At 30.9% G+C, this 27,381-nt stretch overlaps 2 protein-coding genes across 2 annotated transcripts; one reads left to right on the top strand and one right to left on the bottom strand.

The window, feature by feature from the left end:
• The first annotated feature begins 17,122 nt into the window (after positions 1–17,122).
• LOC110735709 lies at positions 17,123–19,493 on the top strand. Its single transcript, XM_021915896.1, has one exon. The coding sequence runs from the start codon at positions 17,790–17,792 to the stop codon at positions 18,981–18,983; it is 1,194 nt and encodes a 397-aa protein (XP_021771588.1). The 5' UTR covers positions 17,123–17,789; the 3' UTR covers positions 18,984–19,493.
• Positions 19,494–25,765: 6,272 nt separating this feature from the next.
• On the bottom strand, positions 25,766–27,214 carry LOC110735559. Its single transcript, XM_021915751.1, has 2 exons — positions 27,004–27,214; positions 25,766–26,886 (listed from the first exon to the last, which is right to left on the bottom strand). The coding sequence occupies exons 1-2, from the start codon at positions 27,146–27,148 to the stop codon at positions 26,177–26,179; spliced, it is 855 nt and encodes a 284-aa protein (XP_021771443.1). The 5' UTR covers positions 27,149–27,214; the 3' UTR covers positions 25,766–26,176.
• Positions 27,215–27,381: the final 167 nt, after the last annotated feature.

Raw genomic sequence — 27,381 nt, 5'->3', positions numbered from 1 at the left:
GTTTGCATTCTGATCACTCCTGATTTCAAAATCCAAACCATATTCTTGAGAAAAGCCTTGTGGTTGTCTTGGTTCCTTGTTATTTTAATTTTTGATACTCTGGTTCTACAATTTGTAGATTACTTCTGGTATTTAAGCCATAAAAAAAACATTTGGTCATTGTATTATGCTGCTTGTTGCATAAATAAATCATGATTCCTTCTGTCCATAAAAGTTAACTGACCTGCAAATATAGTTACTCGATATAGAATGCATGAGTAGATAAGCTAGACAGGAACATCATAGGGTTTGATATGTTATCAACATCATTTGCCATAACTACCAATGATCGAAATAAACCGATAACTTTACTGATTTCGGCAATGCCCTACCAAAGACATGGACATTCTTGGTAGGTGGTGTGATTCAGGCAGCAATTTTGTGGATGATATTGTTGTTTATGTTGCAATGGTCTGTTGGACGAGTTTCCAAGAATTTGACCATTATTGCTAGAGCCTCCTTCATCTGTATCAATGTATCATTGTATATTTGTGTGTGCTCATTAATTGGCAGTTGACTCTAAAACACAAGTATGGCCCTGCAGGCCACATGTTCATGTTATGCTCATTATATTATGGTTTTGAGTATGTTGAGGCCCATGTTTTGGCTACGAGCTTCAGACTTTTGTGTTTTTTTTTTAACTATACATATTTGATGAGGTGTCGCGACTGTCGTCGGCAACATACATATACAAAATAAAATTGGACATCATAGGGTTTTGATATTTTGTCAGATTGCCGGACTGCCCCATACAATATTATACTCCCTCTATTTTTTTTTTATAAGTTAAAGTTGGATTTGCACATTTATCGAGTCACAATTTTCACCATCAATATCTTTAATTAGAGGTTCGTAAAAATTATGAAAAAAATTAATTTATAAAAGTTGACATCATGACTAATCCAACAACATATTATATGATTATATTTATATATTATATATTGGTAAAAAATTAAATCAATAATGACATAAATAATGGAAAATCCCAACTTTAGCTTATAAAAAAACCGGAGGGAGTATTAAGTACATTGTATAATACTCTTTCCGTTACGTTTTAAAAAATCCTGCAATTTTGACATTGCTTAAAATTTCTGCATTGATTATGTGATTTATTTGCTATATAAAACACAATCGTTTGGAAATTTGTTGGATTTGTCTCTATGTAATTTTAAATACCATTTATTGTATATAATTACAGATATTAATCCTTAAAGCTTTACATTGACAATCATGAAAAGGTAAAATGAAATCATTATCTTGAGATGAATGGAATTTTTAAAATCAAGCAATAAGGTACACAACTATTTGGTACTCCATATAACCATATTATAACTGCAATTCTAATGGCAAGTTAGATCAAATTTAGAACATACGTTATTAGAGGATTCAAATGTTTGCACGATGACATTTACTTGAGTAAGATTTGTGATATTTTGGTGATTTTACAATTGAAAGAACTTATCGATAACAATGAATTGAAGAACATGTTTAGATATGTTCTTTAAGTCATTGTCAACTGGTGATGATTATATGTGTTGATAGCTTATTTTATAAATTTGTGTTGATTTATCAAACACTTAAAGGATTATGTACAATTTACTACGTATATAAAATCCATTTTCCTAATCAATAGATGAAATATGCAAAATCTTTCTTCATTTTCTAAGGGTACATAAATCTAGTAATGGTATGGATTTGGTGGGCTTCGTGTTTCCATTAGTATAAACTATTTGAAAATTTGAACTACACTTGGAGTTGGCAAAACTTCAATCCGAACCATCAAATTCAACCCTTAAGTGATATGTTATTCTTTGCTTCCAATTTTTGAGGGTTGTCATTTTAGCGTTGAGGATGTAATGCTTCTAATTATTGGTGATCCCTCGATGAAAACTATAAGCTTTATAAACTAAAAAATTTAGAATTACGGTTTCAAAAAAAAAAAAAAAAAAAAAAAAAAAAAAAAAAAAAAAAAAAAAAAAAAATTAGAATTACTTAATTTTAGTATTCACTAGAAAAAAGACTAACCATAAACAATAAGTTTGTGTTGATTTTTGTACAACTACCAAAAAATAAATCATAATTTACAAATGCTTCTATAACTATATAAAAAGAGAATCATAGGTTTGGCTCAAAAGGGTACTTGTATAGTATTTTCTTTTCCATAGGTGTCCTCTTCTTTTGTTGATACTTGTGTATACTACGAGTAGTATTTCCACTTTTCTTTATTTTATCACACGGTTGTATCAGAAGTAGGGTCACCGCCAAAAAATAAGGTTGGTAACTTTTTTTTCCAAAGTAAAAAAATAAGGAAATTTTGTATTTTACTATCCACAAATAACACATTTTTTGAAATTACCACAAAATAATAATTTTAAAATAATACCTAAAAAAAAAATTTACCATCAAAATCGTTAAATATATCTAACGTTTTACAAAAATTTATTCGATTTTCGTGCCTAAAACATGTTCTTTAAAGGTTTTGGGGGTCATTTTTACCCAAAGAATGATGTCAAAATTGACAAATAATTATAAAAAAATGTCTCATTTTGCGTGTCATGTATATTGAGGTATTTTTAGTACACATAACGAGGCATTTTCAATCATTTTTTGTTAATTTTGACTTTAAATCAAGCCCAAATGGCAAAATTGACCCCAAAACCTCTAAAGAACATGTTTTTTGCACAGAAATCGAAGAATTTTTTTAAAACGTTAGATTTAACGATTTTTTAACGGAAAGTGTTAAATGGTGATGAAATCTTCTTTATTTATTTATTTTTTGTTTTGTTTTTTGTTTTTTGTTTTTTGTTTTTTGTTTTTTAGGTGGTATTTTAAAGTAATTTTTTTAAGTGGTAATTTTAAAAAGCGGATTATTTTTTAGTGGTAAAATACAAAATAACCAAAAAATAATGTAAAATAAGGGTATGAATAACCTAAATCAAGAAATAACACTTTTCAAATATGGTGAGATGTATGCACAGTAGTAGGAGTAGTCAAATCTCAATAGGGAAACTTTTGCATGGTTAAAATTAATTAGACAAGTGCCAAAGTAAACTTAAAGGCAAAATAAAAATTAAATAATACCTCTATACTCCGTATTTTTTTACTTGCTTCATTTCTCTTGGTACATATGTCGATGCAAATATTTTATTAGAATATTTTAATTTATCAATAAAACTAAATTATAAAAATTAAAAAATTATTATCTATTTATTGAGGCGATTCCAACAAGTACATACAAGACGATCCCAAAAAGAGTATTTTTTCTTATATATAAATCACAAACAAAAATCAAAGTAGGTCAAATAAATAGGGCAAAAAAGTACAAGTAATAAAATACGGAGGAAGTACATACCAAAATATTGTTTTTTTTTTTTTTTACTTGGAGTCGCGAGATCATATCTCTCCTATATTATGTGTCTTTTACAACTCTCTTTAGACCAAAAAATATATTTGTATCAAGCAATCTATGAGCGGACATTTTATTGATTAATGACTGTTAAAGGTTAATAAATAAGTATGGAATCCACTAAAAATGATTACAATCGAACTTACCTTAGGACACACCCAAATTCCCAAAAACTATACTCTTTTGTATATTTTAACTTGCTCTATTTTTTCATGCACAGAGTTCTAGGAGAAATAATATAAGTAATAAAATATGAAGGAAGTAGAGTACGTTGGTTGAAGAATAAAGTATGATAGTTAGGAAGAGAGATAATCTAGAAATATTAAAGGATGATAGTTAGAGGGTCCACTATGGAAGAAAAAATTAGTACAATATTGTGAAAGATTTCTAAAAAAGGGAAATGAAGCAAACTACGACCGCAAAAAGAAAATGGAGCAAGTAATAAATAGGGAGAAAGCATCTTATAATTTGTCTGACTCCCTTTTTTTGGTTTGATTTGAACAGTGTTTTTCCATGGACTACTACAAATAAGTGAATAACTAATCCCTATTTAGCAATCAACCATTATACTCATTATTATAATCACCTTCTATAATTCCATACTAAATCATTAGCTCACTTTAAAATATAAAAAAGTCCATAATAATAATGAAGCAGAGGCATATATTCTAGCTATAGAACAAATATTTTACTTCGTATATTGGTAATATATTAGACATATTAATGCTTAAAGAAAATAATTATGACTATAAAAGTAGAAGTAATACAAGTGAAAGTTATGTGAGGAGTTATTAACTAATGTGACAAAAACCAAACATGTTTAGCTTTTAGAGTTAATTTGTGTTGGACAATGGAAAAAAAAAGTGCATATATTTTGAAAATAAAATAATTTGAAAATTCTGATTCAAAGTTGGAAAACGAACTCATGAATTACAAAATATTATAGTACGAAATATTATATTTGCTCATTTTGTATTAGAGGCATAGTATCACATTACAAAATACGGCCTTCTAGGTAATTTTTGAAGATGAGAAAGATAAAGCGAAAGGAAAAAAGGGCCAATGTAATATAAGATAGAAAAAACTTATTAACTAAAAAGAAAGTGATACACCTAATTAAAACTGCCTCATTTAGAAGATTAAGATTGGAAAACTATTGATGGGGTAGGTATTGAGATTTATTTTTAGATGGAGTAGTGCTATAATTAAAGGATTACCCTCTTAGATATATATGTCATTATAAGTGGCTCCTAAATTAATATAACACATAGATTAAATTGATTGTATATTCCATCTAATTTTTTTTATACTATTGTTTGAGATTTTATAAATATTTACAATTTGAGGGAATCTTTCCTTTTTCCAATTTTTGGTAACACATTTTAATGTATGTACAATACATATGTAATAAAATAATCATATTTGTATTTTGATCTTGCATATTTGTATTTCTTTTCCCACAACTTTGTTTTACTCTTAAAATATGAACAGTAATTAAGTTTATATATATATCAATTGAAAAAAATATAGGGTTGTAATAATTGATCAAAAGTAATGCTATAATACAATCACATAAGGAGTGTTTTCAATGTTTTAGGATTAATAATTGATCAAAAGTAATTTTAATACAATCAAATAAGAAATATTCGTATAAGGACTTTAATATTTTCAACCAGTCACATAAAGAGTACTTTTAATGTTTTAGCGTATATGACTTTAATACTAATACAATCACATAAGGAGTATTTTTAATCAAACTATTCATATACAGAGTTTAATACTCTTTATGTGATTGTAAAGAATATAGACAACAAAGAAATCGAATAGTAGTTTTTAAAGATTACATACACGAGTTAATTAAATTAGAAAAAAGGTTGTGCTTCATTTCTTAAATGAACAAAAATCTTTTTTCAAAAAAAAAATATCCTAAATAATCACTTTATCCCAAAATATTTTAAATTAATTATTAGAGGAGATATGTAATTAAACAAATAGTTTGAGTTTATGATTATATTTCTGAAGATTTTATGCTTCTTATTAAGGAAATTTTAGTTTTGCATGTTGATTACTACTTGTAGTGTTAGATAATTGTAATTTTAAATTTGTTTTAATATGTGCTTTACATAGTTTTTATTTATTTTTTATTTTTTTATGAGTATGTGTATACTTATCTACACTACACATAACATATATCTTTAATAGTAGGGTACTTTGCATGTCAGCATAAAGGTCTTTTGGCAAGAGTATATTTTTTTAAAAAAAAAAAAATAAAATTATGATCTTTTTAATTGTTCAAAAAAATTGTGCTACATATAAATAGCTCTTTGTCATTTTCGACAAAGTTGTCATAGCTTTGTTAATATCCTAATAAAAGTAAACACATTTTAGGATTCTTCATTTCTTTTTGCATTGTGGTTGAGATTGTGGCAATACATTGTTGATATGTATGTAAAAATTAAGACATCACATTTGAACTTTATTCATTAGAACCATGAAACAATTAGACCTGAACTTGACAAAGAAGTTCTTCATAATTTGGTTACCAAAGAGTCTCATGGATCAAATATTGGACACCGTTATCCTCCTTCCATCGTTCATCGGTGATTCTTGAGATATGCGAAACAAATATACGTGTTAGCACTTTGTAATATACGTGTTTGCAATGTAATTAATTTAGCACTTTGTAATATACGCGTTTGCAATGTTAGTTTATTTCCTTATAGTTGTCATGCCCGAGGAAGCGAGGATTATTATGTTTAATGCACATTATATAAAATATTAAAATATGTGTGTTTGTCTAAAATAAATGTGTGACTTAGTTACCTTCATATTAAATAAATTAAGGTTAAATTATTGTTATGATTGTATAAATGTTGATTTATTCATGTAGAACATAGTAATTAACTCATAAATATTTGATTATAAATGTGACCATAAAACATCAAAATAGATATTATAGACTATAAAAAAAATTTGTTATTAACTTAGTGCATGTATGATACTTATGCACTAAAATAATTATATTGTGAAGATAAATTGATATATTCAACATTTTGTACAATTATTTTCTTTTAAAGTTGGTTGACGCATGTGTAGCATGCGGCGGCCCAACTAGTAAGGAAAAAAGAAAATCACCGCCAAAGAAACAAAAGTTTGTAGTGTTTGAGGCAGTCTCGGATGGCCTTTGTGCTATTTTATAGGAGGGATTGAGCTAGGTGACGTTGGCTAGGAGGGTGTCATGTTGTTGCAATGTTGCATAGCCATTCGCTTAGAGTTGCTTTTGTTGTGTTTTTTGTTTTTTTGTTGTTTTGTGCTTGGGTGGATGAAATTTAAACTGTGACCTTTTTATCATGCATGTTTTTCATATCAGGTTAAATGACCAATTCAATTAAAAGTTCAAACTGATGGTTTAAATTATGATTAGGATAGTTTTTATATTATCAAGTCTCCTCACATCAGATGAACTTAAAATGTATATGCAGCATGGACCTTCCGCATACCCAATGGTTAAATATTTCACTTGGAAGGGAAGAGTAGATAGATGAGATTTGAACTCTAAACATTTTAGTCATACTAGCTCAACAACTTTTAATATATACAATGTTATAGAATCAATTCAACCAAAGATTAAGCTAATGATTGAAGCCTAGGAACAGTTTATATAATCTATTATTTTAAGATTGACATTTGTAATTGTATAGATCAATAAAGTGAGTTAATTAATAAATTACCATGTCAATTTATTTGATTTATGTTAATGTGTGCATATGGAAAATGAGTTATCAAACGAGACGAGGGAACTATATCTAACATACTTGGGTTAGTGTAGATCATTGTTGATCTATATATTTAAATAGGTCAAATTAAGGTTGAGAGGAATCGACATATGAAAATTCAAGACCGATACAAACTTAAAACTCACCTTATATTCCAACTCTACTCAAATTAGATGATATATTGCAAAACTAACATAAAAAAAATGTAGTAATCTGCAATAATTTAGAATTAAGAGATACACTTTTGAACTACGCATACATCATGCACATAGAAACAATATATCTATGAAAAACCAAAGTTGATTCGCACGACAACACCTGCCTTAAAAAAAAAATGGAACGTTGATATGAAATAGGAAGTTGCTTTCAATAGTTAGTGTCTTAGTGATGTCTAATGTGGTCCTTTTTACATGGCTTGCCAATATTATTTTACAGACATTTTATGCCCTCTTTTTTTTTTGGTTCTTTAAAAGTCAAAATTCATGAATTTTTGTAGCTTCTATAATATGAATCGCAAATAATTGTGTGGACCAATACTGGGTGTCATAAGGCCATCGTACGTAGGGTCAATATCTAATGTTGAGCTCATTAATCCAATCAAATCATATGCTGCCTAACAGGCAACAGCAAAGCATATGATAACGTTTTTTTTGGATTTATTACTTAATTATCTAAGTATTTAATAACATATTTCTATATAGAGTATTTATTTATTTGTTTATTATTTATTATGAAACTTAATTTGATTTGCACCTCAATTTGGTATGATATGATCATTCAACCTAACACTTGGTAAAAGTATGTCACTCACTTGGTTGATTCAATTGGTCTTTACTCTTGATGTGGTTGTCCTACTTCATCCATTACCTAGTTAGAGTAGTATTGATGTGCACTATTTCAATTTTTATTGATGAAGTCAACCACATATTTTTAGACAAACCTTAATTGCTAAGTACTTGTTTTCTAAATTTATTGATAAGAACAATAATCATAGTGGTAAAGAATAGAGAGTTAGTAATATGGAGTACAAGTGACAATTGTCTAAATAGTCATGTTATAAAATAACATAAATAAAATAAAATAAAAAAACTGTTGTTTTCAAAACCACGATGTACATAATTAAAGTTGTATGTTTTATATACAACCTTATTTTAAAGCAATTTTAGTGATGGTAAAACACATCTACAAGGATAAAGTTGCAATGCTAATGATATTATTATGAGCAACTACATTGTTCGTTCAAAAAATAAATAAATAAAAGTTATATGAGTAACTACATGCATGATCATTACCTAAGTATATATGTATTGTAGCTATATTAACTATATTGATCTGAACTCATACCTAAAACTAAACGATTCAAAATCGACTTAATACGATCCCAAACAATAACTCAAACAAAATGAGCTAAATTGACCTAACAACAACCATTTCAACAAAATCAAATTTAATAATTTGAAATTGATTTAATTATCAAAATAGGCTATTTATCAATAGAGATGAAATTAATCTGAAGAGTAACACGAGGAAGATGATGGAAATGGTGGTGTTGGTGGAAGGTGGGTGAAGATCGAGTAATGAAGAAGACAGCTTCAATGGAGAAAGCTTCAATGGTGGTGTCGGTGGAGTACGAGTACTGTTCATCCATCACACCGTTATCTTCATTCATCCGAGTACTGTTTATCAGTATATATAATAACAATGTCATTAGATTGACGAATCTTATCAATCATAAAGATTAATTGGGGCTTGCTCGTATTTAATTAGTTGAGAAAGTTAAGGAGGGTTCATTGCTACTTTTGTTATTTTTTGTTTTTTTGTTTTTTAATTGATCCGCATTAGCTAGTTTTTACGCTTTCCAAGTTACAACTTTAACCATTAATACATCTAATCATCTAAAATTAAAAAATTATAAAAGTTGATAAAAAAACTTACATTGAGACAACATCTATATCATTTTACGTAATAACATTTGTTTTATATATAATTAATTAGCTAGAAATGTTTGGTCACGGTAAGGTATGTACATATTACTGTTGAAATCAATATGGAATAATTTAAAAAACATATCAGATCGAGTGCTTACTTATTTTTCTTTGCCATTACATGGATTGCTTCTTGTCAATGGTTCAACTATATACTCAATCTATTTTTGAACAATAAACTGTTAAGAAAATAATGCAAATTTTCTATTTAATCAAATTTGAGGGAGAAATAAATTACATAAACAAAATATCTATTTATACCAAAGTGCAAAAAAACACAACCCCTCTTTTCTCTGAGTTATTTTTCTTCTCTCAGATTTTCTCTTGAAAATTATTACATACAAATGAAGGAAATGCTCAATTTATAGTTTTCCTAAAACAACCTAAGCCATTTAAAATTTAGCCTGCAATATTTATTACCATTAGTTATTTTTCCCTATATTTGGAAACACCTTTAATTTTCAATGGTAATGCATGGTTATTTAATAACCATTTTTTTTTCTTTATGTTTCTTAATTATCTGCCAACAATCTCCCACTTGAAGACTGATTTCAATCTGTCTTCACACCAAGGCGTAGAACCTCAACTAGTCTTCTGTCATTTTAAGACCAATTGATGTTGAGCACAATTTCAACTTGTCAATCGTCACTGTTTTCGTTAACATGTCTGCTGGATTCTTACTGCCAAGAATCTTTTTAAGAGTTAACACTTCATCTTCTAGAAGAGACCTGATAAAGTGATAACGAATACCGATGTGCTTTGTTCTTGAGTGAAACGCCGAATTCTTTGCTAAATGTATAGCACTCTGACTACCGCTATACAAAATATTATTCACTTGTTTGAACCCCAGCTCATCTAATAAACCTTGAAGCCATATCATCTCTTTACTAGCTTCGGTCACTGTCACATACTCAGCTTCTGTAGTGGATAAAGCAACAATCTTTTGTAGTTGGGACATCCAACTTACGGCTGTATTTCCAACTGTAAATACATAACCCGTTGTGCTCTTTCTATTATCGACTTCACCGCCAAAGTATGCATCAACGTAACCTTGTATTTTCAATTCACCTTTACCAAAGTACAAACACTTATTAATTGTACCTCGTAAATACCTCAAAATCCATTTAACAGCTTCCCAATGGACTTTTCCTGGATTGGACATAAACCTGCTTACAACTCCCACTACATGTCCAATATCTGGTCTTGTACAAACCATTGCATACATCAAACTTCCAATAGCCGAGGCATAAGGAACCTCGGCCATATATTCTTTATCTTCATCTGTCTGAGGGGACTGATCCTTTGATAGACGAAAATGACTCGCCAACGGTGTACTAACAGGCTTAGCATCACCCGTATTAAATCTCTGAAGAACACGTTTGATGTACTCTGATTGTGATAACTGCAAAGTGCCTCTCTGCTTATCTCTTGTGATTTGCATTCCTAAAATCTTCTTTGCTGGACCCAAGTCCTTCATGTCAAATTCCTTTGACAATTGATGCTTCAACTTTATAATATCATTCATATCAGAACCTGCTATTAACATATCATCAACATAAAGTAATAGGATGATATAACTGGATTGATATCTCTTGAAGTAGCAACATTGGTCAGCGTTGCACTTCTGGAAATCTTCCTTGTGCATGAAGTTATCAAACTTTTTGTACCATTGTCTTGGGGCTTGTTTTAGCCCGTATAAACTTTTCTTAAGTTTGCATACCATCTGCTCTTTCCCACTTTTTATAAAACCTTCTGGCTGGTGCATGTATATTTCTTCATCAAGATCTCCATGAAGAAATGCAGTCTTCACATCTAACTGCTCGAGATAAAGATCTTCAATTGCAACAATACTCAACACTGTTCTAATGGTATTGAGTTTCACAACAGGAGCGAATATCTCATTATAATCAACTCCTTCTTTCTGTTGAAAACCTTTGACAACTAGTCGAGCCTTATACCTCTTGGAATCATCGTGCTCCTTTTTTGCTCGATATATCCATTTGTTATGAAGGGCCTTCTTACCTATGGGTAACTCAGTTAGTTCCCATGTCTGGTTTGAAATCAGGGATTGCATTTCATCTTTCATTGCAAGCCCCCACTTGCTAGCATCTATGGTCTGGGATGCTTCATAATAATCTTCTGGTTCCCCATCATCAATTAATAACAAATAATTCATATATTTTCTATTAGGCACATGTGGTCGAGTACTCCTTCTTAGGGTAGGAGTTGGACAAGAAGGTTGTTGTATGTCATTTGATTGCGATGTACTGCCCTGTACAGTCTGTTCTTCTTGTTGCGGAGTACTTATGATAGTGTACTCTTGCATCGTATTGTCTGGGACATAATCTTCATCAATGAATGTAGATTCTTTTTTATTTGTTTCATAACTCTCAATTTTATGCCTATCTTTGTACATGACTCTCTCATTGAAAATTACATCTCTTGAACGAATAATCTTTTTGCTTTCATCATCCCAAATGCGGTATCCGAACTCATCTTCGCCATAACCGATAAAAGTGCAAACTTTTAATTTAGGATCAAGCTTATTTTTGCCTTGATCACTAATGTGCACATAAGCTACACAACCAAATACCTTTAAGTGCGACAATTTGATCTCTTTGCCGCTCCATACCTCCTCTGGTAATTTGTACTCCAATGGGGTTGATGGTCCTCGATTGATCAAGTAAGCTGCTGTATTGACTGCTTCTGCCCAGAATTGTTTTGGTAGACCTGACTGTATACGAATGCTTCTGGCTCTTTCTGTCAATGTTCGGTTCATCCGCTCAGCTATGCCATTATGCTGAGGCGTACCTGGCACAGTTCTTTCCATCTTAATACCATGCTCGTAGCAAAACTTCTTGAATTTGTTGTCCTCATATTCTCCGCCATTGTCGGACCTGAATCTTTTGATCTTCAGACCTGTTTCATTTTCAACCCTAGCTTTCCATATCCTGAAAACTTCAAACACTTCGGACTTGTATTTTAGAAAGTAAACCCATACTTTCCTAGAGTGATCATCAATAAAAGTCACAAAAGTACTGTTTTCCACCTATAGACTGGGTGGTTGTTGGTCCCCACACATCAGAATGAACAAGCTCCAATTTTTCTTTCATTGGAGTTCTTCCATATGTCTGAAAGCTTACCCTCTTCTTCTTTCCAAGTATGCATTCTTCACACATGTCTAAATTCACAGATTTTAGACTAGGGAGTTTTCCAATTGAATGCATGATCTTCATTCCTTTCTCACTCATGTGACCAAGTCTTTGGTGCCATAACTTGGAATTTTCATTCTCTGTTGCAACTGCAATCGAATAACACGCTCCAGCTGTCAAATAGAGAGTACCATTCTTATTACCATGAGCAACTATCATTGCTCCCTTTGAAATCTTCCAATTATCACCTTGAAAGATTATAGTGTAACCTTCACGAGCCAACTGCCCAACTGAGATCAAGTTCTTTCTTAGGTCGGGAACATGTTTGACATCCTTCAGCTCCCAAGCTGACCCATTTAACTTAATTTTGACATTACCTTGACCAACAATATCACAAGGTTGGTCATCACCAAGGTATACCTGTCCAAGGTTTCTATGGACATACTTCTCAAAAAAGTTTTTATTAGAAGTAGCATGGAACGATGCTCCAGAGTCTAATACCCAAGACTCTTCTTTGCTCTCCAATGAGCATATCAACGCATCATCACCTTCTCCGGTAGAAGTGACATTTGCCTCTGCCTTCACTTTTTTGCCTTTTGGTGTTCCCTTGCACTGATTTTTATAGTGCCCAATCTTTCCACAATTCCAACACTCCACAGTCTTTGAGTTTTGGAAATTATTTGGATTCCTGGATTTTGACCTCCTATCTCTGGATTGTCCTCGATAGTTTGATCTTCCACGTTCATTCCTTCTGATTAAATTTCTTCCTCTTGACTCTGTATGCAATACTGAAGAGGATGAAGATTCACCTTATTCTCTTCGTCGAATCTCCTCACTAAGAACCAGATCACGAACGTCATCAAACTTCAACTTGTTATTTCCCGATGAGCTACTCACAGCTGTGATTGTAGCATTCCAACTATCTGGCAGGGAAGATAAAAGTATTAACGCTAATACTTTATCATCAAATTTGATTTCAACAGAACTCAATTGGGTTGTGACAAAATTGAGTTCATTAAGGTGTTGAGCTACCGATCCACCTTCCGACATCCTCAAATTAAACAACCGCCTCATCAAATGAACTTTATTGGAGGCTGATGGCTTCTCATACATATTAGAGAGAGCTTTCATGAGACCTGCCGTTGTGGTTTCCTTTGCAATGTTAAACGCCACATTGCGTGATAACGTCAATCGAATAACTCCGAGTGCTTGTCTATCTAAAAGCTTCCATTCTGCTTCTTGCATGCCATCTGGCTTTTTCTCTTCCAGAGGTTGATAGAGTTTTTTCTGGTATAAATAATCTTCAATCTGCATTTTCCAAAATCCGAAATCTTTACCATCGAATTTTTCAAGTTTAACTTCTCCTTTGTTTGCAGTCATTTCTCCCACTCAAATTTGACTTTTTCTTTTAGGATCATTTTTATTTTTATCGTAATGTGGACTAATTGTCAACCAAGCTCTTGATACCAATTGTTAAGAAAATAATGCAAATTTTCTATTTAATCAAATTTGAGGGAGAAATAAATTACATAAACAAAATGTCTATTTATACCAAAGTGCAAAAAAACACAACCCCTCTTTTCTCTGAGTTATTTTTCTTCTCTTAGATTTTCTCTTGAAAATTATTACATACAAATGAAGGAAATGCTCAATTTATAGTTTTCCTAAAACAACCTAAGCCATTTAAAATTTAGCCTTCAATATTTATTACCGTTAATTATTTTTCCCTATATTTGGAAACACCTTTAATTTTCAATGGTAATGCATGGTTATTTAATAACCATTTATTTTTTTTCTTTATGTTTCTTCATTATCTGCCAACATAAACTATTCCGTACATTCTATCTCGGATTTTAAAAAGATATTTAGCTAATGTACCATAATTATTCTGTATTTATTAAGTTGTTATCTTTTGATATTTAATACTAAGAGTCATAGTCTTGTGAAAAGACATGCCTATTCTAACTTGTATTTATCTTTAAAAAAAATTATTGGACATATTGTCTCGCTAATAATATGCAAAATAAATATATGCTCTTTAATTTACATTTAAAGTTCAAACTAAAGTGTTTTGGACTTAGTTATTAGTTTGATGTGGTGTACTGTGTTTTTTTAATATCTGATCTCTTTTAATCTGATTTAATTATGATAAAAATAAGTTACTATTATAAATTTTTATTACAAGATGAATAGAACAAACTTTAAGGATATATTTTGGCATCCCTCCATGCATGCCTCCGCATAGTTAGGTGAATATGGTTGAACATTGTCTCATCAAAGTCTTTATATTAAGAGACGTGTGAAAAGCTACATATTTGCACGTTCAAGAATTGCCTCCACGTTATAAGCCATACTTACATACATACATAATAGTATAATACATTAATTAGTACTCTGTATGTAAGAATAAAATGTTTAAGAGCTTGATGTAGATAGAATTGTTTTTCTAATAAAAAAATTAATCATGTATTTTAATATCCAAGTTATGATTTTGATAGTTCGTCGATGTTCAGTGTATAAATTAAATTGCTTGTATTATTATTTGCCATCGTTTTTATATTAAACTCTGTCCTTTTCATGATTCATGACGTAATGAAAGGGATACCCTTTTCTTACTCAGGCTTAAATATGCAATTATCCAACCAAGAAGTACTTGAGCAATTTTTTAATATAGTTTGATGGTGATGTTGTTTCTTTAAAAAAATGTTGTTTAGATTAATAATTTGAGTTTAAATTGCACGCATAATGACGAATGGTGCTTATTGATATACTGCCAACATATTAATATTAGACGGGAAGGAAAAGCGACAATGTACGTATGCGTGGTATTTCATTAACTTATTTACGTGTTTGAATCGAAATAAAATATATTTACTCACATTAAGGCCCTGTTTTTTTGAACTGTCATGTTCTTTTAAGCTGCTGAAATCTGCTTGCTCTGTTTAAAAATAATAATTAATAATAATAATAATTAATAATAACAATAATAATAATAATTAATATTTAATATTTAATAATAATAGTAATAATATTTAATATTTAATTATCATAATAATAATTAATATTTAATAATCATAATAATAATAATATTAATTAATAATTATTAATAATAATAATAATAATTAAATAATGCGATGATATGCATAATACTAAAATTAAAATAATAATAATAATAATGTAATAATTAAATAATGCGAAAATAATATAAATAATACTTAAAATAATAATAATAATAATAATAATGCTGAAATCTGCTCTACTCTGCCCACAAGCTCAAAAGACCAATGCTGAAATCTGCTCTACTCTGTCCACAAGCTCAAAAGAACAAGGCCTAAGTCATCAATGGGTACAAAAATTTTCTTTTCAAAGAAATAAAAAATTCCAAACAAATTATAACCTTTACTCAAAGTAAAATCACTACTTTAAGTACCATTATGCCCCAAGATAAATTTTACATAAAACTGTTGACCAAACTTGCAAACAGCAAAAGACATCAATGTTGATAAAAAAAAATGGCAATACACAAAAACAATTGTGGTAAGAAACCCCTACTCCTCATAATTGTTATAATAGAATATATTTGTAATATACTACTCATAACAACAAGGTGTATTTTTCTCATAATGAACTCGATCTTATGCTAAGATACCAATTAGATAAACATATTCAGTTGAGAGCACCATTCGAATGAAGAGTTGAAGACATGTCAAGTATTAATTGCAGGTAAAACCTCTATCTTTGCCCTTTTTTGTTTTGAGGACATAAACTCCTTGCAATTCTATTGCATTTAACATGTATAGTTAAAAGGTAAAATCGCTACTTAAAATGAAGGACGGGAAGGAAAATATTACGGAGTATGAAATAATATATCATCTGGGCCTATAAGAGAGAAACAAGGAGTTATATGAGAGATGAACGAAGAATATTATGTACTCCCTCCATTTCTAAAGTTTTTCACACTTGGAATTTTGGATCATTTATAAGATGAGAGTATCTTCTAAATTACATTTTATATATACGTAAAACATAACATAGTCATACTAGATGTTATTTGATTTGTCTCAAAGTAGATCATTGATATTCGATTGTAATATCCTTTTTACTAATATGCAAAATTACAATGATGGTTAAAGTAATGCATTGACAAACAATTGCAATCACAATGAGAAGAGCTTTTAGGAACAGACATACTCCCTCCATTTTTATTTTTTTCGATCAAGTGTTACACTCTGATCGACACATAGTTCAGCCGCTTTAATTGACATTATTATAATAAGATGTAAGGGGGTAATTAGGGTATCATCAAAAGATAGTAAGTGTAATAATTTATTGAGAAGTATTGAATGTGAGAGGAGTAATTTTTTTTAAAGTAATAATGGATGTGTGTGAGGACCGTGAGAAAAGAAGATGTACGAAGTAATATTTAATTGTAGTAGGTTGTTAAAAAAAATGTCACAACTAAAAAAACGAGGGAGTAGCATCTACGAAGTATTACTTACTTTCATTTCTTAAAGTGTTACAAACTTCACTTCAACCAAAATTTAACATTAATTATACTAATTTACGTGAGATTTTGTCATGCATTTCTAAATTAATATCAAATTAAGAAAGATCTTAAATGCTTATTCATAACCCTAAGAGATACATATAGCATTACCCTTTAAATTTTTTCAAATTAAAATTAGAGATAATGCTCAAAGTTTCATTACAACAATGTATTAAAAACTTTTAAAATTGAAAGGAATGTAGTAATACATCCACCAAATAATATTGCAAAACATATCCTTCCATTTTCTCCCGTTTACTTGTTCTTAGCAAACGAGTAACGACGTGTTCAAGGCGTGTAGAATAGCGTGTCCAAAAAAGTGCGTCCTACCCCTTTTCTCCTTCTTAATTTTAGCCTCCTCTGATAATAAATTAACCTTTCCTAATTTCATATTACCACCATTAACATCCTACTTAACACAGTAAAAATTAATTTCCTAATTTTGGCTCTTCTTACCCAAAAAAAAAAAAAAAAATTATAATTTCACCCTCCCCACCCATAAAACGCGGTGCTTCATCTCCTCATATAACTCCACCCTCTCTGCCTTAGGGTTCTCTCATCCACCCCACCCCCATTTTCTCTCTCCTAAATTTTCTGCGATCTTCAATCTTTTCGTCAATTATCAACCTCTCTTTTCATTTTTTTTCATTTTTCCCTTTCTGGGTATTTCTTGATTTCTTCAATTTTCACAATTTTTAGACATCTTTTTGCAATTTTTTCAATACCCAAATCAAAAAAATTGTGAAATGCCGGCAAAAGATTAGATTTTGATGAACTTTTTGTATCTGGTTATCTCATAATTTCTCCAAAAATCTCAATTTTTTCGTCATTGATTGAATTTAATTATACCCAAATAAAAATAATTAGTGGTATTTTCTCTGAGAAATGCCCGCAACAGATTACCAAGGTTCAGGAAGTCCGTTGACGAATTTCGGCCGTTCGATTTTGAGTATAAGACGTGATCAAGGTCAAGTTCATTCAACAATGGAGGGTTCACATGACCCAACAAATCAAGAATTCGAGCTCGAAACGTTTCAAAAACAAGTAGCAGAGCAATTCAATGAGTTATCATCAGCAGGTTCAGATGAGCTACTTTCTCTTTCTTGGGTTCGTAATTTGTTAGATGTTTTCATTTGTTGTCAAGAAGAATTTCGTATTGTTTTGTTTAATAATAAAGGGTATTTGAATCGAGCACCAATGGACCGATTAATTGGTGAATTTTATGAAAGAAGTGTTAAAGCTCTTGATGTTTGTAATGCAATTAGAGATGGAATTGAACAGGTTAGACAATGGGAGAAATTGTTGGAAATTGTGATTTGTGCTCTTGATAATCAGAAGAGTTTAGGTGAAGGTCAAATTCGCAGGGCGAAAAAAGCTTTGATTGATCTCTTGATTGGAATGTTGGATGAGAAGGAATCGAACGCGGCTCTAGCACATAGGAATAGGTCATTTGGAAGGAATAATGGTAGTAGTGGTGGCGGCAAGGATCAGCAGAAGAATATGGGACATTTCCGGTCACTATCTTGGAGTGTTTCGAGGTCGTGGTCGGCCTCGAGGCAGCTCCAAGCAATGGGGTATAATCTGAATGCTCCAAGGGCGAATGATGTTATGGCAACTAATGGACTTGCTGTTGCTGTGTACACTATGAGTTGTGTGTTGTTATTGGTAATGTGGGCATTAGTAGCTGCTATTCCTTGCCAGGACCGCGGACTGCAGACGCATTTTTCGATCCCTAGACAGTTCATTTGGGGACCCCTGGTTTCGTCAATTCATGAGAGGATCTTGGAGGAGAGTAAGAAGAAGGATAGGAAGAATGCTTGTGGATTGTTGAAAGAGATATATCAGACTGAGAAATGGACTCGTCAAATGAATGAATTACTCGATTCGTTGCAATTCCCATTGTCGGAGGAGAAGGAGGCTGAGGTTAGGCAACGAGTCGAGGAGCTTAAGCAGGTTTTCGAGACTCTGAAACAAGGGCTATACCCCTTGGAGAGGCAGGTCAGAGAGGTGTTTCATCGGATTGTTAGGAGTCGAACTGAAGGGCTCGATTCGTTGGGTCGTGCAGGCAGTTCTGAATGAAAATCGACTGCTTTCGATAGTTTGGATTACATTGGATAGATGGAATACATTTGTTTTGTGGAGTTTTTGGTTTCTAATGGGTAGCAAAATCAACATTGATGCTGCTTTACCAAGAAATATGTGGATTAGAAAATGAATGTGTCTTGTATTTATGATTGTGATCAGCATCAAATATAATTGTGTAGATTAAGAAAACAAAAAAATGTTGGGATCTTCTTGATCCATAATTCAGCTGCTGTTGTTGCTGGGATTATCTGTAGTCTGTCAGGATGCTGTTGCTGTTTGTATAATCCAGAGTTTCAGACAGGCTTTTTGCTTCTGGGTTGTGTAGTTGAACAATGTTCTTCAATCTTGACTGCTTCTTTCTTTCTTTTTTTTTTTTTTTTAGGTTTTGAAATTAGTGTTTTTTTTTTTTTTTTTTAAAAAAAATTTATGTGTATTTAGGATTTCTTTTTTCTTGGGATTATGGATATTGGATACTTAACTTCTGTAAGAAGAAAGAAATTTTTTTAAAAAAAAAAAGAAAAGAAAAAAAAAAGCAAAAACAAAGCTGAGAAAAATAACCTTTAGACTTTACTGAAATCTTTTACTCATAGTTCAATTGTAAAATTGTTTGTTATATGCATTAATATCTAAATCTAATGTAGTTTATTGTGAAGCAAATCAAGCAGCGATTAATATCTAATGTAGTTTATCATGAAGCAAATCAAGCAACGATTCTAGATACCAGTATTGTAGGCATTCATTTCAAATTTAAGTTTTACCTTTCTAAAAATAAATATACAAGTAGAAGAAATTGCATATGAAACATTCTACTAACATAGTATACAACTATACATGTACAAATGTACAATACATGCCTCTAATTATTGATTACTCCATAATTTACTACGGAATATTGATTAGAGTATGCAAGTAGTATATGAATTGTATGATTAAATTATTGTACTCTTATTTCTTTGTCCTCATCTGTTTATCAACATCTTGTCTATTGTATTCTTTTTCTTTTTGTTTTAAGCAAAAAAATAAAAAAAAAAATAAAAAGAAAAAAAAGAAAAAAACACTTGTCAATTTTGAATATAATTTGGCCAGTTATCTCCATACTTCTAGATACCTGATGTCTGGAATTGTCACATTTTTGAAGACAACAATATTGATATGTCTAAGCTCTTTTGTTTCTTTTGACTCCATACTTCTCATCTTCATTATGTGACTGACTATTAGTCACAAACTCTTTAAAGTTAATCCAAGAGTAGAACTTCAATATTTTTATACCTTCAATCTTGTTCGTATCAACTCAAAATAATTTAAATGTACGTTTCAAATATCCTTTCAGTATTACGTATTATTAATCATATCAAATATAAAAAAATTATATTTAATCGAAAAAATATTTTATTTTATAACAGAGAGAGTATTATATAGGGGAGGCCGCAATCCTTGTGGTGTTGACCGTTGTGCCAAAAGACAAAGCTTTAGAACAGGAATTCTTATTGTAATGGCTAAAAATAAGAAAAAATAAATAAAAATTAAAAAAGGAAGAAAAAAAATGTAGATTTTACATGAGAAAGAGTGAGGCCAGGCTGTGTGTTTGGAATAGTTGTCTCCTAAGAAGCAGGCAATAAATATTTGTAAGTATTAGAGACGTAATTAAACAATAAAGATTACTCCTTAATTACACTCGATCTTCACAATCCTAGTCAAGCAAGCAAAACATCCCCATCTTACACATTTTTTACGTTAACTACTCTTTCAAATCTTATCATTTCTATCAACTGAATCATTCATGCTTCAATGCAAGATTTGACAATAGTCAAGAACTCATTATAAGGTGCTATGGGCGTACATACATAGATGTATTACCTCGTATATATATGTAGTTAACGAACTATAATTAATAAAACAATACTTTTATTGTCCAACTTTCAATTATAGAATCACTATTAACTTCTTTTGATTATCTTTGTGTATATATTAAGAAGTGATTTTATGAGAGAATTTTTTGATGTATTTTGTGAAGAGAACAACTAGACCAATAAAATATTAGGTGATTTTCATTAAAGGTAACTTCAAATATACCGCATAAGTAATTAAAAAAAATGAAAATAAGAATTTTACCATCAATTACGTTGGAGTGTTAGAGTGATAATCACACTTACTAATTTTACATTTCTGGTAATATCCCATAACAAATTTTCCCAAAAATGTGGTTCTGTGACTTCTGTCTCCTTTTGTCAGGAATAAAATAAAATAAAATAAAATAAAACGAAAGAAAGTTTGGAATGGGTGAGCAGTGACCAGCGAAATTTGACCTTATTTTGTTATTAACGTTTTATTTTATTAATATTATTACTCGTAATTTGGAAAGGTGCATAGTTCATAGCTTATGGATTACTGTGCTCAGCACAACGTACAGAGTTACAGGTGGGTTTGGGCTGTGGAGTTGTAGCCTTGTGGGTGGCTTATGGTAAACGCCCATGCTTGGCATTTGGCAGATTGTTTTTGGGTTCATTTGACTGTTTCTTTTTTTGTTACTTATGGATTATTCTCAAATATACTCTCTCGGTTCCAATTAATTATCTTAATAGTGTCATCTTTACCTACATAATATATACTCTCTCCGTCTCATATTATAGTTCCTATTTTTCTATTTTGGAGATTTAAAATATTGTTTTCATTTCTATTTTTGGATAGTATGTATTATACCCTCATTTTTTTTAACTTTATTCATTAAACTTTCTAATTTACCCTTAAATAACTCACTTGCCTTGTACTTTTTTCACTTTCTATCTCTAACTTTTTTTTTTTTTTTTTTTTTTTGCTACTCTAACTTCTGTTTATAATAGCACTTTTATCTTTTTTCGCCTTAAATCATCCACTTGTCTTTTACTTTTGTCTAGCTTTTTTCTACATTTAATGTACTTCATCTACTTTCTTCTCCCATTTCTTAAATACCGTGAGAAAACACAAACAGGAACCATATATTGAGATGGAGGGAGTATATTTCAAATTATACTGTACTTTCTCTGTTTTTTTTATTTGACCCCCCTATTCACAATCCCTCCTTTAATCGTTTTTTGTGAATTATATGTAAGAAAAAATATATTTACGTGGGATCTTGTTGGAATCGTATCAATAAGTAATATTGAATAATAGGCCTGGCAAACGAGTTATTCGGGTCGGGTCGGGCCGATTTTGGGTTAGCAAATATTCGGGTCGGATCGGGTCAATTCGAGTTTCGGGTCAACGGTTTGGGTTGAGTTCGCCAGTTAGGTTCGGGTCACGTTCGGGTTGGGTCAGTTCGAGTCGGGTCAAGTTCGGGTTGGGTCACAAAAAATAAATTCGCTTACAAAAATTGTGGGAAAATTCCCTCTTATTTCAATAATAAAGTTTATACAAGTACTCCCCCTGTCCCATAATACGTGACACAGTCAATATTGCACACATGTCAATGCACTAGTTTGACTTTATTTTTATACAATTAAATATTAATGAAAATTATTTTAAAAATTATATTATGAAACTTTATATTAATACCTATCTAACAACATATTTTATGATAAAATCTGTTTATATTATATTAGTAAAAAATTATGGTCAAAGCTAATGCATAAATAGTGAAAAAAGTCCAATGTCTCATGTATTATGGGACGGAGGGAGTAATAATTAAGGGAAAAAAAGTAAATTTCTTAAAAAAAAATAAAAAAAATAAAAAACGTGGTAATTCACCATTTCACCCTATTTACTTCGGGTATTGGATCACTTCGAGTCTGATCATTTCGAGTTGGGTCACTTTGAGTTGGGTCCGTTTGGGTCAATTAATTTGGGTTAAAATCGAGTCGAGTCAATTTCGGGGTTCGGGTTGGTTCATTTCAGGCATTGGGTCATGCTCGGAGTCAACTCCACATCGGGTCGAGTACGGGTCAGATCAAGTTAGTTTGGCTTCGGGTCAATGATTTCGGGTTGCGAGTCGGGTCATTCGGGTCGGGTTAGGATTGCCAGGTCTACTATATTATAATATGAAGTATATAACTTTTATAATTTGTTACTTATAAAAAAATAAAGTTATTGATGTTTAAAGTTCTGAATTGACAAGCGTGATAAATAAAACAGATCAAGTAAAAAATAATATCTTATCTTATAACTCTAAATTCATCTAATTTTATCTGAACTTATTTTATCTCAATCATTTATCTTAATAAGTTTACTTCATAACTTATTAACCTCAATATAATTATTCTGGTTTGATAAAAAATCTCATTGGACCTTTCGATGGACTAATGATTCCCACTGCTCTGTTTATATTTTCTTTTGTTATACAGTATTGTTTGACCTTATATTAATTTGATTTCATAGAATAGTATGTCAACTCATTGAATTTTGACCAAGTCAACATTATTATTCGGAAAAATGTAGGTTGGATCTTTCTTTGTTTGTTATTAATTAAAAATTGTACGTGTTATCTTTAATTTTCGGATTAGTTTTGACTTGTTAGACTGCAAATTGTTGATGCCAACACGTCGTTTAATGGCTTGATATGTACAAACGACCTACTTCAAAATTATATTCAACATCCTTGAGAACGTGCACTCCTTTCTCTTTACCCACTTGATAACGTGCCTTGATTTCTTGCTTTATATTTGTCAATTTGATAATTCTATAATCAAGTTTCATGCTTGTTTATCTTGAATTTCTAGAGGCTTAATTATGGTCAATGGAGACTACAGAGTAATGCTGAATTGGTTTTCGAGTACAATATAATTATGAGGCTTTAACCGTTAAAGATTAGGCGAAAAGTGAAAGTTGAGAGTAAACTGACATCTTATTAAAATTTATGTTAAATGTAAATTAAACTTGAATAACTCTCGTATTAACTCGTTGGTATTTATTTTTATGAATTTATCTTATTAAATTTATCTGAACTCATGAACAATTAGTATTAGGTAGTCCTGGAGTACCTAGTATTGTACTCCGGGCCCAGGCCCAATTTAATAAATGGGATTAAAACCCAACTAACGAAATTAAAGCATGCAAGACTAAATTTGACAAAATAACAACTTAGGAAAAGCAAATAACATAAAACTAACTCCATATATAAAAGAAAGGTGGATGAAAAAAATCAAATCAAATCATTACTACTCCAGTACTCTCACTGTCTTTACTCTCTATCTCCATTTGAACTAATCCTGCATAATTCTTCAATTGTGTCCATTGAAGGCCAAATTCAACTTTAAGATCATGTCCAAAACCAACATAAATTACCGAAATGTGCATCAAGAGAAGTATTTGTTTAATTTTATAAATTATTTCGCAATTGTACATTTATAACATGAAATTTGCAAAAACATGTAAATACGGTAAACCAATTAAATGATAATGAAGAACTAGATGAAAGAATTGCATATTTACAAATAAAAATTATAGATAAGTTTTTCTAAATCAAACCTATGTTACTTTGCGAAAATATTTTTTTTGAACTAGATATAAGTGAAATTGACAAATTTATTGTGTTTCACTATAAAATATATTTCAAGAATGGATGAATTTAGCTGAATTTTGGTTCCAAACTTGTTATTTTGATCAATTTTGTATCTAGGCTTGTGTTATTCAGCATTGACTATTATGTTATTTTGTTGTGAAGTCGGATTTATATTTCTAAAATGTTTTATTATATTTTTTCTTTAAATCATGTTATTTTTCTTAATATCTAATGTAAAATCTAATGTTATTTTGGGTTCATCATGTGTTGTTTTAGTCTTTGGAAGTAGATTTGTTTTGGCAAAATTATTTCATATTCTTCAAAAAAAAAAAAAAACAACATTTGTTATTTTGTTTCATAAATGATGATATTTTGTTTTAAACCTAATGTTTTTTTGTTTTTATCATGTGTTATTTTAATGAAATCCTAACTTTGTATTGTTTTGTTATTTTAATGTATCCTTTTGTTATTCTACTTAACCTTTGAGTTAAGTTATTGTTATATTGTTTAATATCGTCTTGTGTTATTTTTAGTAGAAGTTTAAGTTATTCATAGAGGTGGGCATGGGCCGTGCCGACCCTCGGGCGACACGGGCCCAACACGAGATTGGCCCGGCCCAGCACGAGCTCGCCAGAGGCACGGCATGACACGGTGACCGAGGAGTGGGCCGTGAACACAATTTCAAGAATCTGGCACGAGCACGACACGAACCTACGGGCGGCACGGTAGTTTGGCCCGCCAGCACAGCACGCCAGGCACGACCATAAAATAACATATATAATAATAAAGAATTATAAGAATTATAATTATAATTATAATAATAATAATAATAATAATAATAAAAAGAACAATAATAATAATATAATAATAAAAAAACATAAACATAAATTTATAAAATTATTTAAATAATATATCCATTTTAAAAGTTGTTCAAAAACAAAATAAAAAAATTATGGGCCGGCCCGGTGCCCGGCACGACACGGCACGCCAAACACGTGGGCCGTGCCGTGCCATGGGCCGGGGTGTGCTAAATGGTGGCCCGGCACGGCACGAGCCACCACCAGGCATGACCCGCGGCGGCCCAATACGACACGTTGCCCACCTCTAGTTATTCATTTATCAAGTTAAGTGTTATTTTAGGTTAAACTTTGTGTTACTTCGTACAAAAATTGATGTTATTATATTTAAAGTCTATTATTATTTTATTTTAAACATGTGATATTCAAATAAACCATATCTTATGTTATTCTATTTTAAACTAGTGCTGTTTTTAAGTTACAGAAAATGCTATTGGAAGAAAAAATTGATTAAATTCATAAAAATTGAAAGAAAACAGAGGAAACTAAGTATAGCAGGAAGAAAAAGGGGAAAATAGGGGAGAGGAAGGGATAATACAGGGAGGCTGACTATGTACCTAAATACCTAATGTCCAAGCAAATAAACGACGTCATTTGACCCTGGAGTATCATGCTCACGGTACTCCAGAAATAGGGTAGAAGTTGCGCACTATAAAACATGATACATAATACAAAGTATTTTATTGTTTTTTGGACTTTAGTATTCTACAGCTTATTTATATAACAATCGTATCAAATAAATTATGGTAGAAAAAAATTGAATTCAAAGCTATTCACATAGACATCAATATATTTCTTTAAAAAAAAAAGAAAAAAAAAAACATCAGCATATAAATGGACTTTTCAAAGCCCAATACTTAATGCCTTTTTGGTTTAACCAATCTAACAAGCAACATTACAAGAGATGCAAATAAAGTCGATCCAATAAAAATGCAAGGCCCAAATAGTGTACACTTATTATTTTTCTCTTCCAATTCATATTGATCATAACTTCTTTCTTCCTTGATACCTTGTTTTGTTTTACAACCTTCTTCTACCTTTTCCTCAACTTTTTCCTCTATTTTGTCACTCTCACCATTGATCCTACTACACTCTTCTCCTTCGATTTCTTGAACCGATGATGATGAGACTTCTTCATCCGTTTTTCGTGAATTAAGGACGATTTCTTCAATTTCATTGTCCTCGTCACTTTCATGCATGATTTCCTCTACTTGATCAATATTTGTAACATCCTTATTTATACTTTCCTCTTGCAAAGTTTCATGATCACTAACTTGTTTTTCGTCGTTCTTGACCTCTTCAATCCCACCTCCAATCATTATGCCCTCATTTTGTTTTGGCATATAGATTGTCAATATCGATTCATCATCGTTGTAATTGGCCTTAATTCGATCCAATAACACCTCAAGAGGAATTTTGAACACCTTGATAAAACTCTTTAAATTTGGTTCATTCTTGTGCATTTCCCATCCTTTCATTACCATTTCTTGCACCGCCTTCTCACCACTTATAGAAATTAGTGTTCCATCTTCATTTATGTCGATCTTGACATCTTCCCTTCTATACCCTAAAACAACAACCCAAAAAAATCATAGAAAAAATCAGCAACCTTCCTAATTTAAAGAGGTAAAAAATGCATTAATAGAAGATTATCATATTTAGTTACATATATACAATGTGATACCTCTAAGATGAGCAGTAAGAACAAACTTAGTTTCGGTCTCTCTAGATAGAAACACAGGACCAGCTCGATCTTTAGCAATTCGAAAGTCGGTAGAATGATGATCACCTTTAGTTGTGGTAATCTTGAGGTCTAGTTCAAGCTCCATATATCAAATATGCACTAGAAAAACAAACTACATGGAAAAAATGTACTAAAAAATATGACTTGTACACCGTACCATATATTACGATATATTACATGATGTTGAAAGTTATATTTATACAAATAATATATGGGTATTAAAGAGAAATACATTGGAATAAAAGTGTGTGTGAAAGTAAAATGTGAAGCAGGCCGTAAGAATTGAGAATAAGCAAAGAATATATGCATTTCTTTAAG

The sequence above is a fragment of the Chenopodium quinoa genome, unplaced genomic scaffold, assembly GCF_001683475.1.
Source record: "Chenopodium quinoa cultivar QQ74 unplaced genomic scaffold, ASM168347v1, whole genome shotgun sequence".
NCBI lineage: Eukaryota > Viridiplantae > Streptophyta > Magnoliopsida > Caryophyllales > Amaranthaceae > Chenopodium > Chenopodium quinoa.
Note: the sequence above shows the minus strand (reverse complement) of the source record. Positions and strands in the feature narration are given on the sequence as shown.

Bases quoted from the DNA above. Each gene is read 5' to 3' on its own strand.
- LOC110735709 (XM_021915896.1), top strand. From the start codon at position 17,790: ATGCCCGCAACAGATTACCAAGGTTCAGGAAGTCCGTTGACGAATTTC.
- LOC110735559 (XM_021915751.1), bottom strand. From the start codon at position 27,148: ATGGAGCTTGAACTAGACCTCAAGATTACCACAACTAAAGGTGATCAT. The intron at 26,887-27,003 runs GTATCACATTGT...TTGTTGTTTTAG, and splicing joins TCTTACTGCTCATCTTAGAG to GGTATAGAAGGGAAGATGTC.